The 20,503-nt window shown below is 45.5% G+C and overlaps 1 protein-coding gene across 1 annotated transcript in view; it reads right to left on the bottom strand.

The window, feature by feature from the left end:
• The window catches only part of MAMLD1 (mastermind like domain containing 1), an 83,759-nt gene extending 63,789 nt beyond the window's left edge, over positions 1–19,970 (bottom strand). Inside the window, exon 1 of the mRNA XM_074835147.1 lies at positions 19,605–19,970. Coding sequence (XP_074691248.1) covers positions 19,605–19,658 — 54 coding nt within the window. The 5' untranslated portion in view covers positions 19,659–19,970. The remainder of the gene's footprint in view (positions 1–19,604) is intronic.
• Positions 19,971–20,503: the final 533 nt, after the last annotated feature.

Raw genomic sequence — 20,503 nt, 5'->3', positions numbered from 1 at the left:
TGTATGCCTCCTACTCTACACATCTCAGCTACAGATGCCAAAAATACTTAAGACCTCAATCCACAAGGGAGAGGCAGGATCCGGTAAAGCAGCAGAATGCGTGCAAAGTTTCTGAAGTTATAATACTACAAATTTTCTGGTCTTCATTCAGTGGAGTCATTCAAGATATACGAATTCTTCAACTGGGATGTCTCAGCTTTCCTTCTCTCTTCTCCACTGCTGTAACTCAGCAAACCTAGTTCACTGGACTTAACAGTTTGGTGCTGGTTTACTCCACTCACCAGACTATTCTTGTTTTGATTCAATTCTGTCAAACCACTGAAGTCTCCCAGTGCGTTTCTTTTGGTAAGACCTCCATACAACTTCCACCCCTGGCACAGCAGAGAGCTTCCAGCCCCACGCGCTCCAGTGGAGCCAAGGGACTTCCAAAACTCCTACTGAGGAAAGAACATTTCTCTTTTCCTCCTCTGCAATCTTGCAGTGATCAGTAAGTTAGTGAGTTACTCAGAAGTGACTGAACAATCAGGCTACTCGTTATACTCCTCAGTAAAGTTATTACCACGAGTAATTCTCAGTGCAGTACTACAAGTTGGCCAATCTTACATCCTTTTCAAAGGACTGGAAGAAGTACTGCAGCTTGCGAAACAGATTTTTAATTCCTCTCATACTCTTGGGTAGTCATTTTATCCCGTATTTTACCTTTTTTGCACACTGCAAGTTCATCCATACCCATTTCTTTCTCAGTGGTCCTTTAATCCTTTTCTGTTCGTGCCTCAGCACAAGGACGGGTGTATTTCTATAAGACATGTACTCAGGAAGCTCTATCAATATGCATGTGTGGTGCAAGGAAGAAACATATTTCTGCTGAAGAAGAATCAGAAGTTGGGGTCAGACATTTTATATTTTAGCCAGATTTTGATAAGACATATTAGGAATTCATAGGGCTTTTATCATTTTCAACAGCAAGAGGATTAGACCCTATGCTGACAAGAGCAAGAACATCAATTGTTAAAAGAAATATGTGCCACACTGAAATGCAGTAAAGCACCTGAAAGACGTAACACACTGTCTGATAAGAATACTATAAGCACTTTCAAATTCAACCCAGTGATGACTTCCCGAGTCAGTGCTTCATTTGTCTGGCAGAGCCAAAATTACAATGACTTCTGTTCTATGCTCAAAAATGCAACAGAAGTGCAAAGGGAAGCCATGATTTAAACCATGGTCTCACACAACAGCAGGGCTTCAAACTATGGATAATACACTGATGCTTAGACCGCAGGACAGAAAGGAACTGTAAGAACCTTTATTTGGATTCAAAAATTTTATCCAGCAAGCTTGCAATATTGATGAAAAGACTCAAGTATTAATTTAAAAACAAAAAGACTTTTTTTTTTTTTAAATCAAAAAGATGTTGACTCAGTAATAACAATCTCCCTCCTGTCTGAAGAAAGACCCCAAAACCAAAAAGCATCTCAAATTCATCCTTCTTCCCCCTAAAATATTCAGAGTGCTGCAAACATGTTACAAACTAAATGATTTTTTTGTACTGAACTTCTAAAACCCTTGACTTTTAATAAGGTCGTGCATCATTTGATTTTAATTACAGATTTTTTTATCCCTTAAATTTGACTAAAAATGATGTGATTTACAAAGCAAACAAGCCAGTTAAACAAAGCTAATTAAATTCACCAGAGACAGCCTTGCTTTTCCCCTCAGTGAGTGTTTATTTCAGCTCCCAGTGCTCTGATAGCTCCTGACAGCTTGCTGGGACACAAGAAAGAAGTAGGTCAGGGTAAGCCGGAATCAGCAACAGAGGATCCCATTAGACAGGCTTGTAGGGTAATACGGAGATCGAGGAAGTGTGTGATGTAGTGACAGTGTTAGAGACACATAACAAACAGCCTGAGGACAGCCTCCAGCAGAACCGGTACATTTATCTTCTCTGTGTTATAATGACCCCTCATACAGCTTATCCAGTTTGTGATTTCTCGTACAAGAGGTGCTGTATAAACCCAACGACAAAAACGTGCTCACGGTCTGCAAGATGATGCGGAGCCAGAGGCTGCACTAGCAGAGGTTCTCCTCCCAGTGAGCCCCTGCCCTCCAGGTTCCCGGGGCAGCAGTTATTCACACAGCAGAATACATCCCCCTCGCTCCAGCTGGGAATGCAGCGAGGAATCTCACTGCGCACAGACATCAAAGGAGAATAAGACTGGTTTCTCCTAACCAGCTTCTAAAACATTATACTGATGATTATGGTTGCGGTGCCTACACCGGATCTGAAAATATCAAGCACCCTGTAGCAAGAAAAGCCACCGTGGCAGTTCGGGAGCACAGCAAAACTCTGTTGCGGGGCACAAAAGGCGTCTGCTTCTTACTGAGCGGTGGTCTGGGGGCTCCTGGTGAACCCCCACCCCAGTTCCTAGGGCCATTTGAACTGGCAGGAGGGCTTGGGTATGTCTTCTCATACCACAGCACCGCCTCTGGGAGCAGCTACTGGCAGACAAGAGAGGCTGAGAAACCTGTGGTTTCTGCTGGCTTTCCCAGCTGGGATCACTGTGTAATGAAGAAACAGCAGCGGAACCAGGGAGGAGAACAAAAAGACCAAAGTGATCAGCGTAAAATATAAAATGCTTTATGCTTCTACCGCTGTATTATTTAATGTAAAGTGCATTTTTACTGGCTATGTGTATACCTGGACACTTGCTAATGCAACTCTTAGCTCCTGAAAAAAAGGATAAAAGTCTTTTAAGTGTCCTGACAGTAAGAGCAGAAAACACAGTGTCAAAAACTCTGCAGTGTAATATTAAGTCAGAGGCAAGTGGAAAAGCAGAGCTCTAGCTTTCCTTGTTCTCATGACTACTGCTCACACCATTAGAAGTTCAAAGTCTCTCCCAGCATCTCCGGCATGGCTGTGCATACCCCAAACATTTCAATTACCAGAGTCAATCTCTCAGGCTTACACACACAGCCAGGGAGATTCTCCTCAACTCCAAACTGTGCAGCTTACATTAAAATAGAGCGCGAGCGTGCGCTATCTCAGAAAATAGGTACGTTTGACAGGAACAATTTAAATCGCCACGGGCATAAACAAACACAAATGGAGAATGTTGTTTTATTTTGTTCAGAGCTCAATACATTCACTTTGCTTGGAGATGTCTCCAGCATCCACTTCACTTGAAGTGCTCAAGTGATGACTTGGTTTTCAAAAACGATGGAGGCCGTACTGATAAAACAGCTCGCATTATTTCAGGAGTTTAATTTTTGTCTCCCTGACTTCATTTTCATGTTTATTCAATAAGAGTGCGTCATGTTCAGCATTTATCCCCTTCTTTGTTTCTGGTTACAATCTTTCCGCAACACAATTCACCTCCTGCGCTAGCAGTGCTTCCTGCTCTTCAGGGGGTCACACTATATGGTCACTTGCACCCACCCATTTTACAACACAACACATCCCTTTCCTGCAATTTTTACTTAAGCAGACAGTTCCACTGAGTTCACAGAGGTTTTGTCTGAGAGATGCCTACTTGCTCCAACCCTGAGCATCTACGTAAAATCCCTACCTGGTTAAATGTCCTAAAGAAAAACATGTGTGTCCTAACGAAAATATGCATTAAGATAAAAGCATTAAAATAAAGGAAGACAATGAGAATGATCAGAGCAGCCCTGCCTGTGAGGAAGGAAGGAAGCTTTTAACAGCACTAAAATATAAAATTGATTTGTACACATATTTGATAAAAATCAATACAATTAGCAAGTAACTGAATACTAGAAAGGGAAATTGATTGCTCGAGGGCCCAGAGGACTCAGGGCAATCAGTCCATTCTTCTAGCTCCTCCACTCTTAATAAAAATTTACTTTTTCATAATCCTGCCTGAACTCTTTGCCCATTAATAATGCCGCTAAACAGCTCTTCTTTTAGCACTATTATTGCAGACCTGCTTGGATTACATTTAGAGGCAGTTTCGAGTGGCATGTCCTGGCCATTTTGCTATCTGCAGCACAAACCTCCAAGCAATAGCATAAAAGAATACTGGTTAATGAACGGGAGCACAGGAACACTTGAGAAGCGCTTATAAAATTAAGTACCAAAGTTTAAATAAACGGATTACCATAGAATTGATTTGCTACATCATTTTGGTCAGCTTTTGCTGATACATCATTCCTTCCTCAAAGGAGAAGAGCCACTGTTTCAAAACAACTAATTAAACATTTTGAACCATGGCCTTACGAGGAGAACGGGGCTGCATTGCTCTGCTCTCCTGTCTCCCTTCTCTCGCTGAGTGACTCCTCACTGCAGCGTAAAAACTGTCACTCCACATGAAACAGGAGACTGAATTTACAGTCAAATCTAGACTGAATGAAGTGGCTTCTACAGCTGCCATCTCGAGCAGACTCCAGTTTCAGGCAAGGACATCTTCTCTTCCTTCATGAAGGTGGGACTGGAGGAACTAAAACGCAATTGCTCTTCCTTGCACAGAGGGAGGGAGGCTTCCCGCTCGGCCGGCACGGCCTCCCCAGGTGAGGATTTCCATTACAGTCAACCGGCTGTACAATCTGATAGAGGGTGCACACAACTCGTATGCATCTACAAAGGAGGTTTCTCTTTCAAAAGGTCAGATGCCTTCTCAGATAAGAACTTTCTCAGATGTTAAGCTTTGTCCACTGACTCATCTTGATAGGAAGCTCTTTAAACCAAAAACTACCTTTGGGCCCTCAACAGCTTCTCTGCCAGTCTGCAGTTCAGGGTGACACAGCCTTTGTTGTTAACTAGGGCCCTGATTCAGCAATGCACTCGAGCATATACTTAAAGCCGAGCTCTGTGAGTAACCCTATCCAAGCCAAAGGTAAACAAATAATTTTTCCATATTAATGTGACCACTTGCATGCTTAACATTCAACAATATAATTTAAGCACTTTCTAGAGCATCTCCAAAGAAACATCTCAAGAAGTCATTGAGCTGAATAAAATCATGTATGCACCATAGAACATACATGTATGTATCATAGTCACTCCAGCAGAAACTCTTTTACTCCAGAAATCTCAACACGTACTTATGTCTCCAGTGGTCCAGCCGGAGCAGTGACTAAACTGAGCCATTGTATCAGCCTAAGAAAAGGTCGACGGATGCTTTGCAACTCAAGCAGCAATCTGTGGTGATGCTTCCGTAAGGGTGGATGAGAGACTGCAGTGCCAAGGGAGGAGAGCACTGCATCACCCAGTGGGGCACCAGCGTTAGGTGCCGCAGGTGCAGCTGCAACATCTGCTAAGTTGCCTCACTAAATTCTTATGATGTTCTTACTCAAAAGTTTGTCCTGCTGCTGCTTCTTACAAAGAAGAGATATTAGTCTGGACACAGAAACAGAAACCAGAAATTACACAGTTTCAGCGCTAGCCTTCTTTGTAACCATAAGCAAACTACTTTAATCTCTTTGCTTCAGTTTCCCTGCCTTTATTAATAAAGCAGAGACAGTAAAACTTATTTCACCTAACTCATACGTCTTTTGTGAAGATGAAATGCTTGTTCTGTGTAAAGTACTTGGAAGATGAAAGGCATCAAGTAAATATTAATCATAGTCACCACACCTACCAACAGGATCTCCAGTACGCTGATCTGGATCCGTGTTTGAAGAGTCTGTCTTTGTGCAATTCAGGAACTATGCTTTCCTGCAGTAGTAGAGCTGAATTAAAGCTAATCAAGAATTTCCATGTTAATCTGCCTTCTAACCTTCAGAAGATCATAAGAAGGATGATGCTTCCATTTCAAAAGACAGCACAGTGCCACAGAATGAATTACATCAAACTGGCTGAAGCCCATTTACAGCATGGTCATGGAGGAAACCATAGTTCATCCACCAACATTCATCTTGGAGCATACACACTTGTAAATCAGTTCCTATTCAATAATGAAATGTCGAGTGACTCATTCTTTCTACGTGTGAAAACGGTCTCAGAGAGAACGAAAGAATCTTTTACTTTCCTGTCTGCCTTTATAAACGCTGAATTACATCTCCTTACTGGAGAAGCTACAATGCTTCAGAGCCTGCTGTAAAAGAGGACATTACCATCTTAGGTTGACAAAATCCAAGGTCACCTTAAGATCCCAAATTTCTCTTGAAGGAGATTTGGGAAGATGGTTCATGAGCAGCTCAGCTGATCTTTTGAACCAGCTTCCTGGGCACAGTGAGGCACACCGATCTCATGCAGACGTGCCCGCGAGGCTGGCCCGGGGAAGGCTAGCCACGCTGCTCCGGGCACTTCTGCTGTTCCATGTGGGTAGAGTGCCAGATTATTTACTTAATGTCTTAAGCAACTTCTGCAGCTCAAACTTACCTCATGCAGCCATAGCTGTCCTGCTGGCAGTAACCAGCAGGTTAGCCAGGTGAAAGCAGTCTTCACTGTTTCCGCCTGAACCAGTGAATTTACACAACAAGGACAGCAGCACAGACATACCTTGACTTTTGTCCCAGTGTTAGCACCGACTCAAAACCCAACTGGCATGTACTGCAGCTGCACACTGAATAGCAGCTGCGTGCTTCGGTCAGCTGTTCAGTAGCTGGGCTGCCCAAGCACTGCACTCACCCAAAGAAAAATCCTTCTAACAAAATAAACCAAACCAACACATGCCTGTGATCACAGGGCAATCAAAGGTGTGCAGCCCCGGCACTGTGCCTGCTCCCCACCGCAGCTCTGCCTGCCTCTGAAGAGGCGACACAGGGTTAGCTCCCTGGAGCATCTCTTCACTGCTGCTAAGAGACTCCCATTTCTCCAGTGGGGCAATCACAACAGAAGTATGAAAGCAAGAGTACAAGGAAAAAAACAAGAGTTGCAAACTTAAAAAAGACAATGGAGATAAAGAAAAGCACTCTCTGCAGGTTGAAGGCGCACAGAACAAGTCTGCACACAGGAAACACTTACTGCTTGAGTAGAAGCGCTAGGAGATGCTGGACCTGGCGGACCAGGCACATGAGGGATCCCAGCCCTTCCGAGGTGGGCCTGGACCTGCTGTGCCTCCATCCTCCCTGCAGATACCTGCCCGGCTTCCTCAGCTCTCCCTCTGTCTCCTTGGCTTCGCCCTCCCTTCAGTCCCAGCCCGTCCCTGCTCTCTCTCCCCTACCATTGCCTCCTCGTACTTTGGACCTCTTCACCTCTACGCCCCGCGGTCTCTGGCTCTCCATCGGCAGCTCGGCAGCACCAGCCCCTGCAGCTGGGCCAGCCAGCGCCACTGAGCTCGTGCCTGTAGCGCTGGTCCACCTCCTCGCCAGGATCCAGCAGTATACACAAACAAACAAATTACGCTACAGACACAGCTATGCTCCAAAAGGAAATGACCACTAGAAGTTATTGCTTAACCTTTCTTAATAATGAACATGTATTTCTTGAAAATATATGCCACCTAATCCCATCGGCATTGCAAACATGTACAACAGGAGGGTAATTTAAGTTAATCAAACCCTAAGCTCCACGTGAAGTTTAACAGTTTGCTTCACTACGTTTTGGGTAGCAGATGGCAAGGCATTCAATGGTACATTTTTTGCAGTCCTCGTACAAAGGCCGATACCTGTTTCTGTTCTGGGTGTGAACACCAACAAAGGGACGTTCGCTGAACTAGCTGAAGGCTGCAAAGTGGGTGACCACTTTAAATCCTGAATAATAGACATAGAGTTACCAGTAGAGATGCTCCAAAGGGAGGACTTGTGGGCAGCCAGAACTGGCCATTTACCCACTAGTTTGCCATTATTGCCATTCTTAGGTATAAAATTAAAGCTACAGGCTGGCATAAGACTCAGGGTAATTAATCCATGCCTTATCTGCCCAAGTTCCAACATCCAAAATCAGTTCCATGCAGGTGGGGTTTTCTTACACAACAGCACTTGACACTGCTGCTATAGCTCACAATATTTCTATGCATGGTGCCCTTACCAATGACTCCAGACTGTACGTAGCCTGCCACGTGGGCATCAGAAACCAGTCTGAGGGGATAATTTGGGTTTCAAACTGCCTCTGTGGACAGTCACTCAAATGCTCTATTTCAGGCCAGGGTTTGGGGAGCTGAGGTGGGGGGAGAGAATAGCGGACAAGGGGAAAAAAAGAATTTGTAGATGATGTATAGAGCCAGAATGATTTTAAAGAAAGGGCAATGAAGACTGCCTAAGTCAAGCTTTTTCCATGTAGGTTAGAGTGACTGGGAAGCAAGGGGGTGAGCAATAAACAGTTCAGCCTGAGACATTCAAGATTTTCATAATTTATAACCAACAGAAGACACACACTTCTCCTTCAAAAACACCAAGTACTTCCCCCAGCATCCAATTAATGGTGGTGTGTACAGTGAACATACTTACACTAATTGACTGGTCCAATAGTCATGGCTGCCTCCAAGCATCTCTGGAAGTAGCATTTCTGCAGCAGCACCGTGCAGAAATGCTTCACATTTATTAACTTGTTTGTTTCTGATTGTTGGATTGGTTCCCCATTCCCAAGGCGCTTAGATTTATTCTTTTAGCTTAACACTACAAAGTAATCAAATCACTCCATTACAGCTGACAGACTGTAGGAGCCCTGCAGGGGAGGGGAGACTGGTATCAGAAGAAACATCTACATTTTCTCTTACATCCTTCACACTTGCCCTAAACTTTAGATTTGACTCATACATATCTCTGGAAATCAAGAACATTGAACTTTAATTGACATTGGAAGTTACTTGAAGATGCAGGACTTTCACTTGAAATTAAGGCTGATCTACCTTCTGGGATCACGGACCAAGATTCACTTCTCATAAAGACTGAAAAGCCTGAACGTGCTCTCCTTCTGCTTCAAGTCAAACACAAGTGTTGCTGCAACCTAGAAAACAACCTTTCAACGCTATGTAAAGTTCAAACCAACCAATCCATAAATAAGGAGATGAGATGGAGGATTCAAACAAGCCATTGTGCCCTTCCATCAACTGTGTAGAACAGGTAAGAACAGGAAAACAAAGGAGATGGCTTGGAGAGTCAAGATTAATATGGAAATTGAGAAAAAGATAATGCCTTTGGTTGGGTTTTGAATGTGTCTCTTCAGTACAATTTATTTTCAGCTTTATGCAATGCAATATTAGAAAATGCTTAGCACACAACCCTTGATGTGGAATACAAAGAGAATTCTTTGATTTAGACAAATTCCAACGTCCTTGTCTGATGTTACCCAATGCAAAATTAGAAAGAAGTTAGTGCTTGCATGGTCCTGTGTGTTTAAAAATAATTTGAATGACCCAGTACTTAAAGTATGGAAAGGGTCCTCTGTTATTAAAATCTAAACATATTTCATTTTAGACTGTACTCAAACTGACAGGGTAAAGCTTGAAGCAAATCCCCCAACAGGTTTTTTTTAATCAAGAAAAACAACAAAACAAAACTTCATGAAGTCTGTGATCAAATAATCTTACAGAGTTTGGATTTAATACACCAACAATGTCAGGCATTTCAATGCAGTGGCATCAAAACTAGATATTTACTGCCTGGTAGTGAGTAACCCTTTGAAAAGGGAGGAACAAAAATTCCTTTTTAATGAGTCACCATTTGGCAGTCAGAGATCAAAACCTTTTGCCTGTATTTCTGACTGCAAGATTGTATATACTTGGGATTTTTTCAGTCTCTGTGACTTTATTTAAATCAACACAGTTAATGAAGAAAATAAGTAAGTTAAAGGAACAGGAAAAGTGAAGTCCTTAAAAGTACCTGACCATCAGCATGACCTAGTGGGTTACTGAAGTACCGGATGAATTCGGAAATTATTTCCCTATGTAAATTTGGAATTGTGAAAATCCTAGTAAGATTTAAAGTAACTAGTCAAAGCAAAAATTAAATTATACTCAGTGCCTATTCTGATAGCCACATGAAAATAAGTGTTGCATACTTAAATGAATGAAAATGCTTACATGCTAAATGTTACATCCTAATGTACAGGGAAAAAGCTTCTCAGGTGTGAGTGGAACTGTGTGTGACAAATGTCTTCGTAAAGTATTAATTTGTTCACCTTTGCCCAAAACTTAACCTATGGAGATCTGTGACGGAGAATGAAACATAAAAATACATTCCTGAGAGTAGATGCCATTTTTGTCTTGAAGTATCTTCTTTCCCCCTATATCAATTCTGAAGTTCCAGTGAAAAGGAAAGATATTATGATGTGATGTCAGGGGGGGGAAAAAAAAAAAAAAAAATCCACCTGTGTCGGCATTATAGCCAAAACAAAGAAATAGAACTATCATTCACACTTGAGGGGGTCTTAGAGTAAGATGTACCTACCTTTATTTTGAATATCATTTCCAACTATGTGAAAAGTCCCTAAAGACCTCAGCTAGTAACAAGCACTTCTGATTTACAAAATATTTAACTGGTTAAGGATGCTTAGTGTGAAGGTTAAGGTAAAGCACCATTATTCCCATTTGCCAAAATGGGAAAAATTTGCCTCCACCTCTGGAGGCCTGTGATACTCAGACCCTTTGAAACAAAATCGTGACAGTTTTGAAATTAGAGTAGGCATTATTTGGGCTTGGCTTCGACCTTAGGAAATCTCTGAACTGTTATATGAAAACTCATATCCACAAAAATTAAGAGCAGGGACTTAGCACTCACTCCACACAGCTATCAAACAGCCATCCCCTGCAACTACTGATCAGCAAATCGTCTCCATACCTTACTGTCAGCTCACTGAACCATCCTGTCCCTTACATCAGTTGATCTTAATTTATGTTCAATTTACTTGTAGATTGGAAGTAATTAGAGTAAATAATTACAGTAACTGGTTACAGTTTGGGAATTGAGAGAACTGAAGAAAGAATTCAGAGAAATAACCTGATCTACTACTGTAAAGAGAATCAATCATCCATCTCCTTCCATTAGTCTTTTTGGCAATCCTGTGTCACTGTTGTCACAAGCCTGGATAACGATGCCACATTAATTCTCCTTTTGAGAAAGGGACTACAAGATTTGACTCTGTAACTGTGTCCTGTCTGACCTTGGGGAATCTTTGGGGGAAGTTTCCCATCAAATGCACTTACAGTTTTTACTGAAGGAGAATTACTAGGTTGGGCCCGTGCTTTATAACTCAAATACATGACACAAAAATATACAACCAATCTTCTGTTTCCACTAGAAATAAATCGTCAGTACATAACCAACGATTTTGCAGATCCAACCCGATGTGAGAAATTACATTTTCAAAGTCATTTCAACAAGCCTGCTCCAAGGTGATGGACACGGGGCAGAACGAAGAGACGGCTACTGCAGATTTCTTATGTAACAACAACAGCCCTTTTAACTACACTTACCTAAACTGGAGATAGGCTGCATTTCCCACACCAAACCTTCCCAAAGGAAAAAAAAAAACCCTTTGTTGTAAATATTACAGAACACACTGCTGGAAAAGAAGAAAGTCATCCTATGTTTCATAACAGAAACAGACTCACTTCCCTTTCTTCAAGACTACACAGTGCTCTCAAGGCAACATGAACTGCAGCATCGCTGATGTCAGTGTGAGCAGGCAGAAGAGGACATATGGCCTTTTGTACTGTTCCCAAGATGCCGCATGAAAAAAAAAAAAAAAATTCAAAAATCATTATCCAGGCTGGAAGAAACCCAAGCCCTTGTAAATGTTTGTTTATTGCAATTTGGAAGACCTTTTTAGAAAAAACATGTAATCCTAATTCAAATGGTGGATGGGAATCAAGCAGAAACCGTGAATTATTTTGGGGAAATCATGAATTATTTGGGGGAAACTTTTGCTGCTATGTTTATTTGAGTATTTCTCTGTAACGAGATATCATTTCTATTACTGTGGCTATGACTAACGAGTTAACAACTCTATTTACACTAGTACTGTTGTATCATTAGAAACAACAAGATTATGTACTTTAATTCTAATGCCAGCACAATTATTTTAACACCAAGTGTGTCAGATCTGACTCTATACCCCCTAAATTAATTTCAGAGTAGTGGCTAAATAAAATGACATACTTCTTTGTGCTTTTGTTATAACACGCTCATGTGCAGCAAACTGTGAAGAAAATGTAGTAATTAGAGGTTAAATTAATCCCTGACAGACAGGCAGCTTAGTAAAGCTGGGCCCTCTTCAGAAAACATAGCATAAAGCTTGCCAGTCTTTCAGAATTAGGCACAAAGAACAGGCAAGATTGGCAAATCCCTCACCACTGCAATCCAACCAAAGGGTAATGCTGAAAAGTCGGAGTAAGTCTTCGAGCAGCCAATACCACCAGGCAGATCTTGTGACAAAAGTGATTTAGAGCTCCAAGCAATTGTTGCTACAGCCACTCTAACTGCCTGATCAGGATCAACCACTTGAAATTAAAGACAGCCTTTTGCACAGCAGAACAGGCTTCTAACTGCCATATAATCAACCTTGAGACGTTAATAAAAGCGAACAATGGCATTATATTTCACAACATAACTAGAAAGTTAGCTTGCTGCTTCTGATTTTAATGCAGGTAATGGATTTCATTGCCCACAACAGAGTAAATATGCTGTGTTATTCTAAAAACAATAAATAGGTATGTCTCGGGTAGGTGTAACTCCTGAACCCACTCGGAATTCTGAGGTACTTAATTCTAGAGAAAAAGAAACTTCCCCAGAAATGCAAAAGAAAAACAATGCAAAACAAAGAGGCAGCCAGATCATGTTGATAATATCCAGTAAGGTATTTTTTTTGTGCGTGTCAACAGAAGTAACTGTTTTTTCCAATCTCTCTAGCTGTGGCACGACAAAAGTAGCCCGTTTTTAAATCCATGCAAATACAGCCTGTTATCAGAAGGGGAGAAACAGAAGGGTGCTTGCTCTGAGCTGTGCAGAAGTGCCCTGTCTTCCCCGCACTGACAAATCCTGGCGCAGAAACTGCAGACGCACCACCGCGTCCGTCCCACTTGACTTACACCTTACCTCCAAAGGTGGAAGGTGCAAAAAACTGGCTTCCGCCCGGGCTAACACTGATGCCACTCAATAGATTGCCTGACATGGGGTGAAACAATAACATAGTTAACACCCTCCCCTGCTGAGGTAATCTATATCATGTCTGCCACAGGCTGAGCCCCCAGCTGTCCCTGCCTGAACGGGAAAGCACAACAGGCAGCTGTGGTTGGATCACCAGGTAAATTCAAAAGAAAAAGAAAAAAGAAAAAAAAAAAAAAAAAGAAAAAGCCTGTATTACAATTAAAGTAAAAGCAAAACAGGGGGCTTGCAGAGATTGCACATTAGTGTGGGAGTGCATTAACACCACTGGTATTTCTGTACTACCCAGATCATCAATTATTAACAAATTAGGACATGCCTGATGGGGTACTTATGTAACACTTCTTTATCAATAAAACTGCCAAGTCCCTTGCAGGGAAAAGCAGAGCGGATTTCAACAAGTCATAATTCGACACCTGCCTTTAGACCGGCTACGACGATGAATTCTGGTTTCCCCCTCCTCAGCCCGGACACCCATTCCCAAAGAGCAATTCTGGTCAGTCCGGCAGCCCCCGCTCGAAGCCCGGGGCGCGCCCCAGCCTCCCGTGAGCAGCCACCCTTTAATCAGGTCAGTGCTTATCAATGGCTCATTGTAGTGATGAGACAGCGCTCGGAGCCAAGGGCCATACGAAATCCCGCATTCCCCTGCACCTCCCACGCCTGGGCCCCACTGGCACTCCACTGGCCCCATAGACACAGCCACTGGCTGCGGGCTCCCTGGGCACAGCCCGCGTCCCCCAGCCAGTCCCGCTGGCCAGGCTGCCTGGTGGGGAGGGGAGGAAGGGAACTCATGACTCTATCCTCTGCTCTACCCTTTGGGCACAACTGTTCCTCCACAGGAGCAAAGGGCCACTAAAATTCAGCCTGCAGAGACTATTATCTGTCGCTCTGCTTCGTTTCCATCTCACTACTTCCAACAGGCGAGAGTGAGCAGGGTGGGGGGCACATAACAATCCCCCTTCCCTACTCAAGGGCCTGATCCTTAGGCCCTTAATTCTAGGATCAAATCTGAGTCTCATGTAATATAAAATGAAAAAGGACTGCTAGGCTGGGCCCAGATAGGAGGAGGACTGGTGTACTCTCCTACCGCCTGGCCTAACAAACACCCTTCAGTAGATCCCAGATGCACAGCACAGTAAACAGCTCTAAAAGGAGCTACTGCAACTTTGCAAGTAAATTCTGCACAAAGTAAGTATTTGCCTCTCGAAGGAAAGTAATGACTTTGTAATACATTTTCTTCCATTTAAAAAATTAAAATTATTATCAGCGAGGAGGCTTCCCAAGAGGAATAAAGACTCTTCATAGCTCATTTGCATTTGCTAGTTATCCCTCTCTGACTGCACCACTCTCTGGTAGCGCAACTGGTGACTTCAAAAACGATGGAGTCGTATCCCAAGAGCCATGAGCCCTGCTTACGCTGTCACCCTGAGATATACTTTCATTTTGAACAGAGCTAACAGGCCGGTCCACAGCAACTGCAATGAAAAATATCTACCAGAAGACAAGGACATAAAGTGAAACCTTTAACTGACAAAGACTTCAATTTTCTGTGCAAAGCGCTAGCAGTAATAATAAAGAACACGGGAAGGAGACCGTGATGCAAGCACAGACTGTTTTGCAAAGTCTCCCTTCAGCTGCTGGCAGCCCTAAAATGGGTTACAGAAAGTTAAAACTGTGTTATTGATCGCTGCCTATTCTGCAGGGCTGTGTTTTTTTTTAAAAATAAAACAGCATTGTTCTTTTGCTATTTTCACTTAAAACAATACTCCAGTATCTTCCAATATCCACTCCAATGCAAAATGACACTAATGATGGTAATACTAAATGCCTAAACAGTTTCTTCACAGATTTGTTAAGCAATTGCCTTTTCCAGTGCACCCCTTTTACGGGTGCATGGAACAAAACTTATTATGAGTACACAAAGGTATCGTGCACATTTGGCATTTTACAGCAATGCTCTAAAGTTCCCCTTCAAAATTACTGGCAAGGAAGGAAGTTCTGCATAATTTTAGCACTCAACATCTGAAAAAATTAGAACAGTCCCAACTGTTCTTTGAGATGTATAAAAGAACAGTTGAAAAACTTACAGTTGACTGGTGCTACCTAGGTTACCCGTCAATGGCATTGAAACTGGTATATTATTAAGAGAGGTGTATGATGGGAATTGGTTTATTGTGCTGATCCATAGTAACCAACTCCTGTTCGTCCATCATTTATCTCTCTCACCAGCGACATATGGGTTTGTCTATTCACACTCTCAGCATTCTCTCTGCTCCAACAAACAGTCAGCCTTTTCTGCTGGGATAAGGAGATTTTTTAGTTACATCCATTATGTGCGTATCAACATTTATGGCAGGAAGATAATTGCCAAAGAGCTCAGGGGGATAAAGGCTCCCTCTTTATAACACAAACCCCCTTAAAAAATCAATATTGATATAAAACAGTTCAACGCAAAGCCTTGGTGTGTCTTCTGCTTCCTTCAGTTCAAAATACTTTTTTTTTTTTTTTAAACGTAGCAAGTCAAACTGGAACATCAGGTACAAAACCTTTGTAATGAGTTGCACTACTGCTCTTCCCATAGAGAAAAAAATAGCAGTGTACAATATTAATTGTTCCTTAAAGAAGTGAATGGCAAATGTGTCAGATATAAAGAGGGCTCCTTGGAGAGGCGCCAGCATCATTTAAACTGATTTAGCTATCTTTATTTGGAGACCATACCAATTACTAATGAATTGTAACTTATAGTCACCTTCGCCTAAATGTTGAAAACCGCTGACACTCAGAAACAGCCAGCACAAGGGAACAATGAAAACCTGGGGATCCTGCCTTTTTCCCTATTTAAGGAGCTCAGACAACCTTCTACTACCACATCCCCCAGTTTGGATAAATTCATTTGTCACAGCTTCTGCAAGATTTACTTCACTTTCCCATGGCTACGTACTCATAAAAGTTATTTTAAGGCGACTTTCATCAGAGTAGCAAGTAACATAGAACATTTATTGATTAAATGACTGGGAACCAGTGAGTTGCGCTGTACTTAACCTACAGGACGACTCAGGGATTTTACTTACTGTTACCCTTGCCCTTGTGTTACCTTCTGCATTCCTAACTTTTGTCTCTCGTGAAGCCAGTTCTTAGGTCGATCCTTGTCCTGCAGTTGCATCCAGGCAGGTTAGTGACCATTTATTTAAGTCGGGGCAAGAGTGTCAGCCTGACACCTTGGATCGTGAACTCTTGCTGTAAATCTTCCTGTATGTTCAGAAAGCATCTAGCACAATAGCTCCCTAATCCCATTTTAAATCTCTGAATGATACCACATTGTAACATTTGTAACAAGATCAGTAAAAAAACAAAACCAATCACACTGTATTTATAAAACACTTCAACCTGTGTAACAGGAAGCCATACAAAAGAATTAAAAAAAAATATAACTGCCTCCTGTAATTACTAATCCCCCCAAACCCTTTAACAACTACCTTAGCTTTAAAAAAAAAACAACCCAAGAGACTTTGCAGGTTCGAACTACTAAGTTATAAGGGACTAAAAGCGAAGCCCTGTCAATATTTGCTTTTCTGATTCTGAAGTATTAGTTAAAAGGATTAAAAATAGAGATGAAACACCTCGTTAAAAACCCCCAAAACTCTGAAAACAAAAAGCTAAATTAAATTTGAGCTGTTCAATTCTAAACATTAAACAGCTTTTCACTCACTCGAGAGGAGCTGTTAACTGCATGTTACCTGCCTTACAATACATACTATTTGTTTTTTATCCCTGAGCAACAGACTATTTCCTGGTTGAGTTTAAAAACTCAGTGACGTTCCAATTTCAACCCACACATGTGTGTCACTGTCAACGTCAGTGGCAGGAAAACATTAGAAGTCACCCCTTGCTAATGCTTTCCTAACATGGAATTTCCTTGTATCTCGCTCCCTCAGCCCACCTCCTCCCTTCGGCTGAGAGCATCTTTCCCAAATTGCTTTTTTTTTCCCCTTCCAAACATATGGCAGGGAGAGAGAACTGAAAATGGTCAGTGCCAGAACTAGATCGCTGCTTTTTTAGGTGCTAGTGTAGAACTTGCTCAAACTGCTCCTGCCTGCCTGTAACTTGGAGAGCGCGGCCGTGGGCAGGCAAGCAGCATCCTACCCCCCTACCCCCCCTCCCCGAGGCAGCTTCTCCCACCGACGCGTGTGTCCGCCCCCCCAGCCCTGGCACCCCCCGCACTATTCGTGCCCCCACCCCGCCGTTACTCTGCGCGCACTCAGCTCCTCGCACGGGGATACACAAAAATCCGTCCCGGGGGGCGGCGGGGAGGAGTCGCTGCCGGCGGGGGGGGGCGGCCCCCGCCGATCCGGGGGATGCCCTGCGCCAGCCGCCGGGCCGGGGGGGGGCCGGGCCGATCGGATCCGCTGCCCGGGGCGGGGGCGGCAGCAAACAGCTGCTGGCTCCGGCAGGTTCAAGGCCGTTCCGGCTCCCTCTCTCCCGGAGGCACCATATGGTCCACCTCGCCCATCAGCAGCTTTATTTCCCCATCAGCTCGGCCCAGAGGGGGAGCTCCGGGAGGGGCAGCCCTCCCCCCCCCAGCCCCCCCCGGGGCACGGGCATTAGGCATTACCCGGGGATTACAGGGCTAAGCAGGGAAACACTCACATTATATAACAGGGGGAGTATCTCGCCCCTCCCGGCGCTCCCGCACCCCTCCCTCCTCCCTCCTCCCTCCCCAGCCGGGGCAGCCACACAGCAGCGGGGGGGGGGGGGGGGGAGCCCGGCGGCGGGGCGGGGGGAGCCCGGCGCCTCCGCCCCCGGCTCGGGGAAGGGGCCAGACGCAGTTAATCTCCCCGCTGGCGGGTCGGGGGAGGGACTGCGGGGTCCCCCCCGGTGCCGGAGGAGGAGGCAGGCTCTTCGTGCAGCGCCCGTGCCAGGAGGCTCCTGCGAGCGGCCGGTGCCCGAGAGGCGCATCTGGTGCCGCCGGGAAGAGACGAAGCGATCGCGCGTCCGCACCGGCCCCGGGGCCGCGGCCCCGATCGCGCCGGGCAGCGGCCGCGGCTCCGCGGCGCCTCCCGGCCCCGTTCCCCGGCCCCGGGCTCCGCCGCCTCCCCCCGCCGCCCTGCCGGGAGCACCGTGGAAAACAAAAGCGGCCTTTTAATTTATTGTTCCGGGGGGGGGGGGGGGGGGGGGGGAGCGGTGTGAAAGGAAACCAAAGCCCGTTTTCTTCCAAGAAACGGCCGTTCTCCCCGGGATCCCACCGAGTCACCCTGGTGACAACCCCCCGCCAGCCAAGCCCGAACAAAAGCCGCGGTGCCCTCGGCCCCGCCGCTCCCCCGGGCCGAGCAACAGGCCGGGGAGGCGGCGGAGGAGGGACCGGGAGGAGGGCTCGCCGGTCGGCTGGGGGAGAGGGGCAGCCCCTGCCTTAGAGGGAGACGTGGGACCGAGTCAGCGAGCGCCTTGTTTACCCTGCAATTGCTCTAAACCCCGATCTTAATCACAGGATGAGAAACCAAAACAGTTTAAATCGTGAGTCAGCATGCATTTTATTTCAAATACACGTATAGTCGCGGAGAGAGCGGCACACGCGCCGCGTTTGCACCATCTCCCGCACTTTCGGGCTGTTCCCGTTCCGAGAAGCGCACACACGCACCCTGGCCGGGAAGGAGCCTCGGCGCTGGGCTCCGCACTCTTTTCAGGAATAACCGAGGGCTCCTTCTGGGCTCGGCGGAGCCTTTTGTTCCAAATCCTGCCTATACAGCGCGCGCTTCAGCCTCCCCAAATAACCGGGCACACCGCAAATACCAGGAGTTATTAAAAAAATAAGAAAATAGACCAGCACTAGCCCCTCGGCGTGTGACACCTTCCCGGAGGAGTCCCCTTGCGATGCCGGGTTTACCCTTCCCTGCCCGTTTGATCGAAGTTTAAATGACCCCCCCCCCGCCCCCCCCGCGCTGGGCTGAGGCAGCCCGGCCGCACGGCTGTTCCTCGGGGACACCCCGAGCTGGCGCCGCTGGGGGCACCGGCGGCTCCTCAGCCCTGCTCCCCCCGGGCCGCCGCCGTTTCACACCCCGGCCGAGACCGGCGGCATCCTCCTCCTCCTCCTCTTCCCCTCAGCCCAGCAATGACACGCAAACCCGCGGAGCGGCCGCCGCCGGGGCTCCCCGCCGACCTCGGGCGCTGCCCGCCCCGAGCCCCGGAGCGGCCCCTCCGCCGCCACACACCGGCTGCCCCGCAGAACGCACCGCCCCGGAGATCACCTTGTTCACCACCATTTTAAAGCCCACGGGCCCCCTCCCGCCCGCCGCCAGCGACAGCTCCCTCCTCTCCCTGGACTGACAGCCGCCCTCACCAGGGACGAGGGCGAAATTTTTACCCCAAGTTTCTGGTTCCTTCCCTCTCCGCGCCCCGGCGCAGCCCCCACAGACACAAAGTGCCGGGCAGAGCCAGCACAAGGTGGGCACTTTCTTGAACCGCGTCTGCAAACTTTCCAACCCCGGCCCAGAGCGGCTCCGGCTCAGCCGCGCCGAGCCTGGGCCAGCGACTACTCCGAGGGTGTTTCAGTCCTTCTCCATCAGCTCCTACTTTTCCAGTCCCTATCGATTTCAAATGCTACTTACTGGAATATGTGGCTCCATGCGTGGTGCTTCTACCCGCTGGGAAACCAGCAGCATCTTGGACTGGGGATCAACCGGCTTTTAGATCCACTTTGGCTGTATTTCGCAAAGCCCAGCACCGCAGAGGACTCCGAGACGGTTTTCTCCTTTTAGGTTCCAGACAAGTTCATCCTGGCGTTGCAGTTTGCTAATGATTCACTGTCTGTCTCAATCTGCTCACTACATTTCCATCAACCCACAGCTTCCTCACTTAGAAGGTGGAGTTTGTGGGGTTTAAGTTACTGATAGGCATATCTAAGTGCTGTGTCACTCAAAGAGGAGGAGACACACACACACTCTCACACACACACATACACACACACGCTCTCACACACACACACACACACACACACGAACGGCTCCAGGCTTAAAGGGGAAGTAACACTTTCTTCTCTTTAGAAACTGGAAACCTCACAGATCCAAGAATTTAAATTTTTTTTCTTTCTTCTGTGCATGAAGCCGAAAATCATGCAGCCTGTGGACGGTATTTTAACACGCCAAAAGCTGCTTAGCATGTTCAGCGCCTTCTTTGTGGAGCTTCAAGTTCATGGAGTACAAAAGTAGGGTAGCTCAGACGTAGACTGGCAATTAAGGGAGATTTTTTTTTTTTTTTTTTTCTAAATCAAAGTGGACAGATCACTGAAAAGATACCCCGAGGCATGAAGTGTCAAGGTTTGAGTTATTCTTAAAAAGCGTAGTTTCCTGTCTCTTTATGCCATTACAATATGATATTCAGTGCTCTTAACTCTCATAAAAGGGTTAAACTCATCTCACACAGGTGAAGCCAGGTTACCAAGAAGGAAACAGCAGAGTTGTTTCATTTTCCCCCGTTGTGCTATGTACATGTATTTTTGAAGACAGAT

This window comes from Strix aluco, chromosome 10 (assembly GCF_031877795.1).
Source record: "Strix aluco isolate bStrAlu1 chromosome 10, bStrAlu1.hap1, whole genome shotgun sequence".
NCBI classification, from domain to species: Eukaryota; Metazoa; Chordata; class Aves; order Strigiformes; family Strigidae; genus Strix; species Strix aluco.
This window is presented reverse-complemented; position numbering and strand designations above follow the sequence as displayed.